General features: G+C 33.6%; 2 protein-coding genes across 2 annotated transcripts; both read right to left on the bottom strand.

Moving 5' to 3' along the window:
* Window positions 1–1,136: 1,136 nt before the first annotated feature.
* On the bottom strand, window positions 1,137–2,162 carry LOC128856298 (antigen 5 like allergen Cul n 1-like). The gene is made up of 3 exons (XM_054091595.1): window positions 1,953–2,162; window positions 1,484–1,872; window positions 1,137–1,412 (listed from the first exon to the last, which is right to left on the bottom strand). Exons 1-3 carry the CDS (start codon window positions 2,073–2,075, stop codon window positions 1,157–1,159), a joined length of 768 nt encoding a protein of 255 aa, XP_053947570.1. The 5' UTR covers window positions 2,076–2,162; the 3' UTR covers window positions 1,137–1,156.
* Window positions 2,163–5,437: 3,275 nt separating this feature from the next.
* LOC128856297 (antigen 5 like allergen Cul n 1-like) lies at window positions 5,438–6,474 on the bottom strand. Its single transcript, XM_054091594.1, has 3 exons — window positions 6,254–6,474; window positions 5,785–6,173; window positions 5,438–5,713 (listed from the first exon to the last, which is right to left on the bottom strand). Exons 1-3 carry the CDS (start codon window positions 6,374–6,376, stop codon window positions 5,458–5,460), a joined length of 768 nt encoding a protein of 255 aa, XP_053947569.1. The 5' UTR covers window positions 6,377–6,474; the 3' UTR covers window positions 5,438–5,457.
* Between the last annotated feature and the right edge of the window lie 6,279 nt (window positions 6,475–12,753).

Below are 12,753 nucleotides of genomic sequence, written 5' to 3'. Positions count from 1 at the left end.
TGTCCTTAGGAAGACCTTTTGCCAAATATAAAACTATATCCGAAGGTAGCCCCAATCCATAAGCAGGATAGGTACCTTCACCGACATACAACGTAAAGTCGTGCACTAATCCAGAGGTTCCAGCAGGCGTAAACATTTTCAGACCCCATTTATGAGGTTTAGCAGGGTTGTATTGTTTAAATGACGATCGACCTGTAACAAAAATTTAAACTAAAATGTTCATTGACATTTATGAATGTATACCTTTGAACGCAATGATTTGTTCATCTTGACGCTTTGATGTTCTTCCTGGGGTAGCTTTCCAAAATTTTCTTTGATACTGTCTAGAAAGGACGTATTTTGTACAACTTGTCATAGTTCAAATCGCCTTTTTTGGAAATGCTGGAACGTTATTGACCATTCGCTCAACGTGACCTATCCAGCGCAGCCGCTGAATTTTAATGCGCTTCTGGTTCCATCATATTGGATATGCTTCATTCATGCAAATCGGACCATTGATTTTGCGAAGAATTTTTCTCCCGAAAGCTCCTAATAACCCTCCATTGGTGTTCGTCAATGTCCAGAACTCAGCGCCATTTAGTAAGACCGAGAGGATGAGTAAGTGGTAGAGTTTTCTCTTTGGTGTATCGAAAGAGGGCTTTGGAACCTACGTAGAAAAAGTCCTTGGCCCAATCTGGTTTCAGAAAGAAATATTCATGCGAAACTGCAGTAGACTACCTAATCAACGAATGGAAAAGTATTGAAGGCTGTATGGCTAGACTTCAAAAAAGTTGTCGAAACAAAAGAAAGAGAAACACTGCTAGGAAAACTAAAATTGCTACAATCTGAATAACGTCAACGTCAGCTGTGAACAAGGCGAATTCATAAAGGTTGGCAGGAAGTAAGCCGAATAGAATACCTAAGGGGAGCCTGAAAGCTATTACTTAACTTTTCGTGGTTTTGCCAAGACTTACGTCATGCACCATATTAATACTTATACAAAATAAAAAAGGAGAAGACATCACGTGTTTGTAAAAATTCAATGAATTCACTGTGACGTCATGCCCCGAGAATATAGGTATAAGTACAAACAAAAAGTAGGGAAATTACTTGCTTATAAAGAGCAATCGTAGGTGAAAGCAATAGAAACTGCCAAATTCAATCAATTTTTTCTTTATTACCACCATGTATTTACATCATAAACTTCAGATCTAGAACAAAGGTTTTCGAAGGTCGTACTTTTGCCAGTCTTACAATCCGAACCAGGAGTCGGGCATGATTTGTAAGTTGGGAAACCGACCATATTCGTTGTGGCATACTTACAAGCAACAAGAACCGCTGGATTTGGCTGATTCGCTACTGTGTATGTGGCTGCAGCGCATCCCACCCGAATATTTCGATCCGCCACCATAACGGTAAAGATTCCAATAGCACTAAAAATAGTTTAGAAATATTTTTGTTAGCCGAATGAAAGAAATGTAAATTCAAATGCCCAAGTACTCACCGGCCCTGATTATCATTTGGATATTCATTTATATCAGCCATTGTGGTGACCTTAATTACAGAATACCACAAATCGACGAAACTTTGTATGATTTGCTCAATAGTCTTTGATACGGGAGGAAACATCAAAGCTAAATTCTGACCCGAAAATTGGAAAGCATCGGTATTGTGGCAGTCATCGATTTGCAGTTGGCATTGTTTGACATTCAGTTCCGCCAAAGCGGCCAATTCGTCGTCCCATTGCATAGTGGCCATACGGCAAGCCGGCTCCAATTTGGTCTCGCCGCCAGCGACTAAATTACGCTTGACATTGTGCGCATTGACAATCGCATTCCGATTTGCCTGTGTTAGAGTAACCAAGGCGGGATCTTGGCAGGAGGATGCGAACTCCTGTTAAATTTTAAGTTGAAATTTTTTAGTTAAATTAAATATGCGCACTTTGGGCTTTAAGTATTTCGACGTATCCTTACCCCATTATTTCCGCAGGCGATATGCGTGCCCCAGGGGCACAAGGAGCTGTTGCAATAATTAGTGGCGGAAACGATTTCAAATGTCGCCAACAAAAAAGCGAGGAGCGTGAACTTCAACTGCATTTTCAATTTTTTACTGATTATTTATTTGTATGCTTGCGCTTCCGTATGTCTTGGAGAGCACCCAGAGTTGGACTGTGAAAAATACTGCGGCAATGGTAGCTTTATAAGGGATTTTCATTCACTTTCCATCCGAAAATCGTGTTTTTTCAAGGTATAAATATTGATTGACTGTGCACGAACTTGCAATTATGTGCCCTGAAATAGTAAAACTTCTATGGCTGTAGACGACATTTTAATACATTTTTTCGCTTAAAACTTGCTTTTCATTATACCAAAGTTTTATTCGTGATAAAATAGCACGAAGAATGGACATGAAAATTATTAAAAACTACCATATTAAACCAAACTCATATCATTCCATATAAACACGGATTTCTTGTGAAAAACCATAAAATTAAATTTAAAAAAAATTATTAAACAAAGAAACTTAAAAAAAATTAACTAAAAAAACTAAATTTAAAAAAACATTAATAAAAAATTATAAAAAAAATTAATTCAAAAACAAAAGTATTAAAAAAACATATTTAAAAAAAGATGAAAAACTAATTAATTAAAAATAGGTAATTAACAAAACAAAATGATTGCTAAAAATATTATTAAAAAAAAAATTATTTGTTATTAAAAATATCATTGAAAACAAAATTTATTAAAAAAATTAATTAAAAAAAGTTATTGCAAAATGAATTTATTTATTTAAATTAACGAAAAAAAGATTAAAGAAAATATAAAAAAAAAAATTAATTAAAAGAAAATTTATTAAAAAGAAATTGATGAAAAAAGAAAACTATTAAAAAAATGTATTAAAAAAAAAAGTATTAAAAAAAATTGATTTAAAAATAAAATTATTTAAAAAAAATTAAATAAAAAAATCGAATCCTTTTTTTTTCAAATCAGCGCGATTGTTTGGCTTTAAACTTGAAAATAATTAAACAAAAACGTATTTAGAAAAATAACTTTAAAAAACATAAATAAAAAAAATTATTAATATAAAACAATTTATAATAATAAAGAAAAAAAATTTAAATAATAAAAAATTATTAAAAGGAAATTTATTAAAAAAATGTATTAAAAAACGATAATTACAAAACAATCATTAAAAAAAGTTTACTAAAAACAAATTTATTTAAAAAAATTAATTACAAAAAAAATTCTTAAGAAAATGAATTCAAAAATTAATTTATTAAAAAAAATTAATTAAAAACAAAAAATATTATAAAAGAGTTTATTTATTTAAATTAAATTTAAAAAAAATTTACGAAAAAAATTAATTAAAAGAAAAATTATTAAAAAGAAATTAATTAAAAAAGAAAATTATTAAAAAAATTAATAAAAAAAATATTACAATAATAAAAAAATTTATTAAAAAAAACATTATTAAAAAAATTAATTACAAAACAAAATTTATTAAAAAAGAATTATTAAAAATATTAATTAAAAAAAATCGAATGCGTTTTTTTTCGAATAAGCGCGATACTTTCGCTTTAAACTGGCAAATAATTAGAAAAAAACCTATTAAAAAAATTAGCTTAAAAAAAAACATAAAAATTATTAAAAAAATTTATTAAAAGAACAACATTTGTAAAAAAATGATAAAAAAAATATTAAAAAGAAATTTATTTTTTTTTTATATTTTTATTTATTTATTTATTTATTAAAAACAAATTTATTTAAAAAAATAAGCCAGCAGCAATTGAAGAGCTAAAGGATGAGATAATTCGGCACAATAACGGGATAGAACCTCAATTATGCCTCAGCGTCATCGAAAATTTGGACCATCGAAGGGAGGTGCACCGCCGGGGCCGCGGCCGATATTTTGTTCCATACGTAATCGAGCCATACCAATATTATCATAATAAAGAGAAATGACAATAACTTCCTAAAAAAATTGTATTTTATTCAAAATCAACACCGGCCCTTAAAACTTAACCACCCTTTACTTTGGATTCCAACGTTTGCATATACCAACAGGTTCAATGCTTTCACACGAGGATATAAGTTGAACTGGCTTATTGTTAAACCACTTGACGCATACAATATTATTGTTGATTTCACATTTCATATTGCAAGATCCCCTTCTACGCCTTTTTAACTCAGCATCTGAAAGTAGCTGAAAATTGCTTATGCGGTTTTTACATACAGTTCCTGTTGCGAATATGCCTATTTCTTGCAACGAAATCAGAAGGCTTACTGACGTAAACCAATTATCGAAATAAAGCTTAAAATGTTTGTCCTTAGGAAGACCTTTTGCCAAATATAAAACTATATCCGAAGGTAGCCCCAATCCATAAGCAGGATAGGTACCTTCACCGACATACAACGTAAAGTCGTGCACTAATCCAGAGGTTCCAGCAGGCGTAAACATTTTCAGACCCCATTTATGAGGTTTAGCAGGGTTGTATTGTTTAAATGACGATCGACCTGTAACAAAAATTTAAACTAAAATGTTCATTGACATTTATGAATGTATACCTTTGAACGCAATGATTTGTTCATCTTGACGCTTTGATGTTCTTCCTGGGGTAGCTTTCCAAAATTTTCTTTGATACTGTCTAGAAAGGACGTATTTTGTACAACTTGTCATAGTTCAAATCGCCTTTTTTGGAAATGCTGGAACGTTATTGACCATTCGCTCAACGTGACCTATCTAGCGCAGCCGCTGAATTTTAATGCGCTTCTGGTTCCATCATATTGGATATGCTTCATTCATGCAAATCGGACCATTGATTTTGCGAAGAATTTTTCTCCCGAAAGCTCCTAATAACCCTCCATTGGTGTTCGTCAATGTCCAGAACTCAGCGCCATTTAGTAAGACCGAGAGGATGAGTAAGTGGTAGAGTTTTCTCTTTGGTGTATCGAAAGAGGGCTTTGGAACCTACGTAGAAAAAGTCCTTGGCCCAATCTGGTTTCAGAAAGAAATATTCATGCGAAACTGCAGTAGACTACCTAATCAACGAATGGAAAAGTATTGAAGGCTGTATGGCTAGACTTCAAAAAAGTTGTCGAAACAAAAGAAAGGGAAACACTGCTAGGAAAACTAAAATTGCTACAATCTGAATAACGTCAACGTCAGCTGTGAACAAGGCGAATTCATAAAGGTTGGCAGGAAGTAAGCCGAATAGAATACCTAAGGGGAGCCTGAAAGCTATTACTTAACTTTTCGTGGTTTTGCCAAGACTTACGTCATGCACCATATTAATACTTATACAAAATAAAAAAGGAGAAGACATCACGTGTTTGTAAAAATTCAATGAATTCACTGTGACGTCATGCCCCGAGAATATAGGTATAAGTACAAACAAAAAGTAGGGAAATTACTTGCTTATAAAGAGCAATCGTAGGTGAAAGCAATAGAAACTGCCAAATTCAATCAATTTTTTCTTTATTACCACCATGTATTTACATCATAAACTTCAGATCTAGAACAAAGGTTTTCGAAGGTCGTACTTTTGCCAGTCTTACAATCCGAACCAGGAGTCGGGCATGATTTGTAAGTTGGGAAACCGACCATATTCGTTGTGGCATACTTACAAGCAACAAGAACCGCTGGATTTGGCTGATTCGCTACTGTGTATGTGGCTGCAGCGCATCCCACCCGAATATTTCGATCCGCCACCATAACGGTAAAGATTCCAATAGCACTAAAAATAGTTTAGAAATATTTTTGTTAGCCGAATGAAAGAAATGTAAATTCAAATGCCCAAGTACTCACCGGCCCTGATTATCATTTGGATATTCATTTATATCAGCCATTGTGGTGTCCTTAATTACAGAATACCACAAATCGACGAAACTTTGTATGATTTGCTCAATAGTCTTTGATACGGGAGGAAACATCAAAGCTAAATTCTGACCCGAAAATAGGAAAGCATCGGTATTGTGGCAGTCATCGATTTGCAGTTGGCATTGTTTGACATTCAGTTCCGCCAAAGCGGCCAATTCGTCGTCCCATTGCATAGTGGCCATACGGCAAGCCGGCTCCAATTTGGTCTCGCCGCCAGCGACTAAATTACGCTTGACATTGTGCGCATTGACAATCGCATTCCGATTTGCCTGTGTTAGAGTAATCAAGGCGGGATCTTGGCAGGAGGATGCGAACTCCTGTTAAATTTTAAGTTGAAATTTTTTAGTTAAATTAAATATGCGCACTTTGGGCTTTAAGTATTTCGACGTATCCTTACCCCATTATTTCCGCAGGCGATATGCGTGCCCCAGGGGCACAAGGAGCTGTTGCAATAATTAGTGGCGGAAACGATTTCAAATGTCGCCAACAAAAAAGCGAGGAGCGTGAACTTCAACTGCATTTTCAATTTTTTACTGATTATTTATTTGTATGCTTGCGCTTCCGTATGTCTTGGAGAGCACCCAGAGTTGGACTGTGAAAAATACTGCGGCAATGGTAGCTTTATAAGGGATTTTCATTCACTTTCCATCCGAAAATCGTGTTTTTTCAAGGTATAAATATTGATTGACTGTGCACGAACTTGCAATTATGTGCCCTGAAATAGTAAAACTTCTATGGCTGTAGACGACATTTTAATACATTTTTTCGCTTAAAACTTGCTTTTCATTATACCAAAGTTTTATTCGTGATAAAATAGCACGAAGAATGGACATGAAAATTATTAAAAACTACCATATTAAACCAAACTCATATCATTCCATATAAACACGGATTTCTTGTGAAAAACCATAAAATTAAATTTAAAAAAAATTATTAAACAAAGAAACTTAAAAAAAATTAACTAAAAAAAACTAAATTTAAAAAAACATTAATAAAAAATTATAAAAAAAATTAATTCAAAAACAAAAGTATTAAAAAAACATATTTAAAAAAAGATGAAAAACTAATTAATTAAAAATAGGTAATTAATAAAACAAAATGATTGCTAAAAATATTATTAAAAAAAAAATTATTCAAAAAGTTATTAAAAATATCATTGAAAACAAAATTTATTAAAAAAATTAATTAAAAAAAGTTATTGCAAAATGAATTTATTTATTTAAATTAACGAAAAAAAGATTAAAGAAAATATAAAAAAAAAAATTTATTAAAAGAAAATTTATTAAAAAGAAATTGATGAAAAAAGAAAACTATTAAAAAAATGTATTAAAAAAAAAGTATTAAAAAAAATTGATTTAAAAATAAAATTATTTAAAAAAAATTAAATAAAAAAATCGAATCCTTTTTTTTTCAAATCAGCGCGATTGTTTGGCTTTAAACTTGAAAATAATTAAACAAAAACGTATTTAGAAAAATAACTTTAAAAAACATAAATAAAAAAAATTATTAAAACAATTTATAATAATAAAGAAAAAAAATTTAAATAATAAAAAATTATTAAAAGGAAATTTATTAAAAAAATGTATTAAAAAACGATAATTACAAAACAATCATTAAAAAAAGTTTACTAAAAACAAATTTATTTAAAAAAATTAATTACAAAAAAAATTCTTAAGAAAAAGAATTCAAAAATTAATTTATTAAAAAAAATTAATTAAAAACAAAAAATATTATAAAAGAGTTTATTTATTTAAATTAAATTTAAAAAAAATTTACGAAAAAAATTAATTAAAAGAAAAATTATTAAAAAGAAATTAATTAAAAAAAAAAAAATTATTAAAAAAATTAATAAAAAAAATATTACAATAATAAAAAAATTTATTAAAAAAAACATTATTAAAAAAATTAATTACAAAACAAAATTTATTAAAAAAGAATTATTAAAAATATTAATTAAAAAAAATCGAATGCGTTTTTTTTCGAATAAGCGCGATACTTTCGCTTTAAACTGGCAAATAATTAGAAAAAAACGTATTAAAAAAATTAGCTTAAAAAAAAACATAAAAATTATTAAAAAAATTTATTAAAAGAACAACATTTGTAAAAAAATGATAAAAAAAATATTAAAAAGAAATTTATTTTTTTTTTATATTTTTATTTATTTATTTATTTATTAAAAACAAATTTATTTAAAAAAATTAATTGAAAAAAAAAAAAATTATTAAAAAAATTTTATTATCGGATCAGAACAGCACTGAGTCTGTATGTTGTTTTATGAATAGCCGCAAACGTTTTTGCAAACACTCCTTCATAGAAATTTCTTGATTTTTAGTGCCCTTGGTAATGGACGTTTGGCTTTTTATACCACGCTGGCAGCTGGCTTGGCAAAACAAACATGTTTTAGGGTGCTTGTCCAAGATTTTTAGCTTAAAAGCAACTGAAACTATTCTTGTCTTCGTTGCAATATACAATTCAGCGCTCTGAATCTGCTTAAAGACGACTTCGAAGTATGTTTCATCGTCCATAACCACACAGTCATGGATGTCTTGACTGTATAAGGGTGTACGCGCCAATTATATATATATAGTCGGAAAATTCAGCCTGCACAACGAAACATCCGGTAACGGACAGAGGCTGATCGACTTCGCCGGGGCCCGAAACATGGTAGTCTGCAGCACCAGATTCCAGCATAAAAAAATCCACCAAGCTACCTGGCTGTCTCCTGATCGAAAAACGCGAAACCAGATCGATCATGTTGTGATAGATGGAAGACATGCTTCTAGTGTATTAGACGTACGTACGATCCGAGGACCCAACATCGACTCGGATCATTACCTTGTTGCAGCCAAATTGCGCACACGCCTCTATGCAGCAAAAAACGTTCAGCTACCTACGCAAAGAATGTTCAACATCGCAAAGTTGCACTCCCAACAGATAGCCAGAAGATGCGCCACTCGACTCTCACTCCTGCTCTCAGAGAGCACTGCCCAACAAACCGGCATGCACGAGCAATGGAGCAACATTTCTCGTTCCCTACGTTCTGAAGAAGAAATCGGATACGAGGAATGTCATGCTGTCGCTGAAAGAAAGGATGCCGCCTATAGAGACACGCTGCGATCGGGCGAAACGCGAGCCATGTGGGATCGCTACAGAGAGCTAAAAAAGGAAGAGAGACGTATTATCCGAAAGAAGAAACGAGCGGCCGAAATACGTGAGTGCGCCGAGCTTGAGATGCTGGCCAACAACATCCGAACAACAACATCTGGAACAACGTCCGAAAATAACAGAAAGTTCGGCAGCTTACAGAAGGTTTTAAGACCGGGGCGTTTTCCTGTAAGAACAAAGACGGCGAACTGGTGACTAACGTACAGAGCAATCTTAACTTATCGGGGAAACACTTCTCGAACCTCTTAAACAGTGATAGCTGCGCATGTCACAGAAAATGTGCAGATCCCGATATCCCAATCGTTGACGACGGAACTGTCGTTCCACAACCCGTGAGAATAGCGATAACTCGGCTAAAGAACAACAAAGCCGCAGGCGCCGACGGACTGCCGTCTGAGCTATTCAAACATGGCGGCGAGGAGCTGGTAAGGTGCATGCATCAGCTCATATGCAAAATATGGTCGAATGAAAGCATGCCTACCGATTGAAATTTAAGTGTGCTCTGCCCAATCCATAAGAAGGGCGATCCTGCAATTTGTGCCAATTATCGCGGGATTAGACTTCTAAATATCGCCTATAAGGTTCTAGCGAGCGTATTGTGGGAAATTCTGAAGCTCACCGTCCACCAACTGATTGGACCTTATCAGTGTGGCTTTAGAGCTGGAAAGTCTACCACAGACCAAATATTTACAATACGCCAAATCTTGGAAAAGACCCATGAAAGAAGAATCAACACACACCATTTTTTTGTCGACTTCGTTTCCAGAAGACGCTGCCTCCCTTTTTCTTCGGGCACTAGGATGATCTCCTATATTTCTTACTTATTCTTCACATGTGACCCGTAGAAATTTAATTGTATCGTCAAAAGCGTGAAAAATATAGTAACGGTTTTCGGAAGGTGCCACCATAGGTATTCAATTCGCCTTAAAGAAAAATTGCATTAATTCATTATCGGCCAAATTGCTGAGGAGTGGCTTCGAAATTGTCAAAAAATTCTACATAAACCCAACAGTTGATTTGAACGACCAAAGGCATAAACCAATGCAAATATTTATATGAAAGCGCAGCCGAGTTTGCAACCCATTTAGCTATTAACCAGTTCGAATAAGGCCAGCGTTCAGTAGGAAAGTTTTTATTCTCTCAAAAAGGCATTCAATTCAAAATAAAAAAACGTTAATTAAATAAGATCCGCTTGTGCGCATAACATAACATAACATAACATAACATAACATAACATAACATAACATAACATAACATGCTGAGCAAGATAACGACGCATTTTTTGGTGCGTGCAGCCGGCTACATAGAATTATAAGACGTTATCACGTCAAAAAATAATAATAACATTAAAACAACAGGTAGATATTATTAACAAACTTGGTTTTATTTTAAATTCTTCAAGTAAATCAAATTAATAATAATCAATAAGAAGGCATATGCAAATACAAATACGTGAATTTATATATGTACATATGCGCATATACATACATATATACGCTCACTTAAGTAGGAGAGAGCATGATGTCGAACGTTGCCGTTCGTTTGCTTTGTTTGCTTTGTCGTTCGTTCCGCGCTTTCGCTTGCAGTTCATTCAAGGCAACGGCAATGAGCAAGGTAACGACAAATGAGCAAGGCAACGGCAATGAGCAAGGTAACGACACATTTTTTCGTGCGTGCAGCCTGTTAAATCGAATTATAAGACGTTATCACGTCAAAAAAAATAGAAAAAAAGAATAGTAAATAAAAAAAATTATTTTGAGTGGTGAAATCTTCATTTTGATCTTTACGCGCTCCATTACTTGCCTGTTTGTATACTGCAGCTGTTTAATTTACAAGTGCCAAATATAGTTGACAAAAATTGTAAATCTTCCGATAGACTGAATAATTTTATGCCACCTTGTATTTGGAATTGAATGAAATAAGAGCGAAAATAAAATTAAAAAAAAGGTTGTCTGTAAAGTCGGTTTACTGACGATAGTTTAACGTGATAACGTCATAAGAAAATACTGATTGAATGGTTGCATTTTTCAAAAGAAAATTTTAATTTTATTTGTTTGTCCAAAAAGGGGTATTTCAAAGGAAGTTAAATGCGTGCTATGTGATGGTAACCATGCCGCTAATTACAAGGGTTGCACTATTTACAAAGACCTGCAACGAAGAACGTACCCAACGCTGCGAAAAAAAGAGCTGCCAAATGTTGTGCCTAACTCCGAAATCTCGCAACCCGCAATAACAAAAAACACGCTGTCCTACGCGGAAGCTCTGAAAATCAATAATGGAGCACAAGAAAAACCACAACCAACTACTGAAAAAGGTACTGTTCAGAAAGAAACTAATAATGAAATAGAAGAACTGAAAAGAATGGTCAGAACTCTAGTCGAACAGATGGGTACTGTACTCAATCTGCTTACAGCCATGCTTCCGAATGTTCCAAAATGAATAGGCCGCTGCTGCTTGCAATTTGGAATGCCAATGGGCTCATCCAACACCGCTATGAAGTGGAAGTATTTCTAGCAGATAAAAATATTGACATAATGTTAATATCTGAAACACACTTGACAGACAAATGTTACGTAAAAATTCCAAAATATGATTTATACCACACAAATCATCCTGCTGGTACAGCAAGAGGAGGAACAGCCATCTTAATCAAAAATAATACTGCGCATATGGTTCATGGAAACACTAAAAATTACAATCTACAGTCGACTGCTATAACAGTCACAGATGGAAAGAGCTCTCTTGTGATTGCTTCTGTGTACTGCACTCCAAATCAATCAATAAAAAGCGTTGAATACCAAAGGTATTTCAAATCGTTGGGACCTAGATTTATAGCAGGTGGCGACTACAATGCGAAACATCCGCAATGGGGCTCACGCTTAATAACTCCAAGAGGGCGCGAACTCCTCAAAGCAATGCAGGTCAATAAATTATTCCACGTCTCAACAGGACAACCCACTTACTGGCCTAGTGACCCAAATAAAACACCGGATCTTATAGATTTTTGCATATGCAAAGGTGTATCTAAAAATCAGGTCTCCATAGACACATGTCTAGATCTCTCATCAGACCACTCACCTTTGCTGTTAACAATAAACTCTTGTTTTCAAAAAAAGGAAATGACACCAAAGCTACACAATAAAATGACAAACTGGGAATACTTTAAAGAACTAGTCGAGGATACACTGTGCCTAAATATTCCACTTAAATCCAACTCTGATCTGGACACGGCCGTTGAGATTTTCAACAACTGCATTCAAAGAGCTGCGTGGACCGCTACGCCGGAAATTAAGCACACTCACGCTGAAGCGCACATTAACGATCACGTCAAAATTTTAATATCAGAAAAACGCAAGCTTCGGCGCATATGGCAAAGCACCAGAAACAGGAACGACAAAAAAAAAACTAAATAAGCTCACAAAACAATTAAAAAACACTATAAGAGACGCAAAAAACTCAGAACTGCATGAATACTTATCCAACTTGTCACCTACGGAAGCTACTGACTACTCACTCTGGAAGGCAACGAAAAAGATCTCACAACCAACGCCTCACAACGCAGCGATAAAAACGTGTAGTGGAGATTGGGCAAAAACTGATAAACAAAAAGCAATAGAATTTGCCAAACACCTATCAAATGTTTTCCAACCATTTCCGAGTCAAAGTGTGGAGGTAGACTCAGAAGTTAACGAATTTCTCTCAGCTCCGTTTCAAATGGATTTTCCGACTGTA

The sequence above is a fragment of the Anastrepha ludens genome, chromosome 3 (assembly GCF_028408465.1).
Source record: "Anastrepha ludens isolate Willacy chromosome 3, idAnaLude1.1, whole genome shotgun sequence".
In the NCBI taxonomy this organism is placed as follows: Eukaryota; Metazoa; Arthropoda; class Insecta; order Diptera; family Tephritidae; genus Anastrepha; species Anastrepha ludens.
Note: the sequence above shows the minus strand (reverse complement) of the source record. Positions and strands in the feature narration are given on the sequence as shown.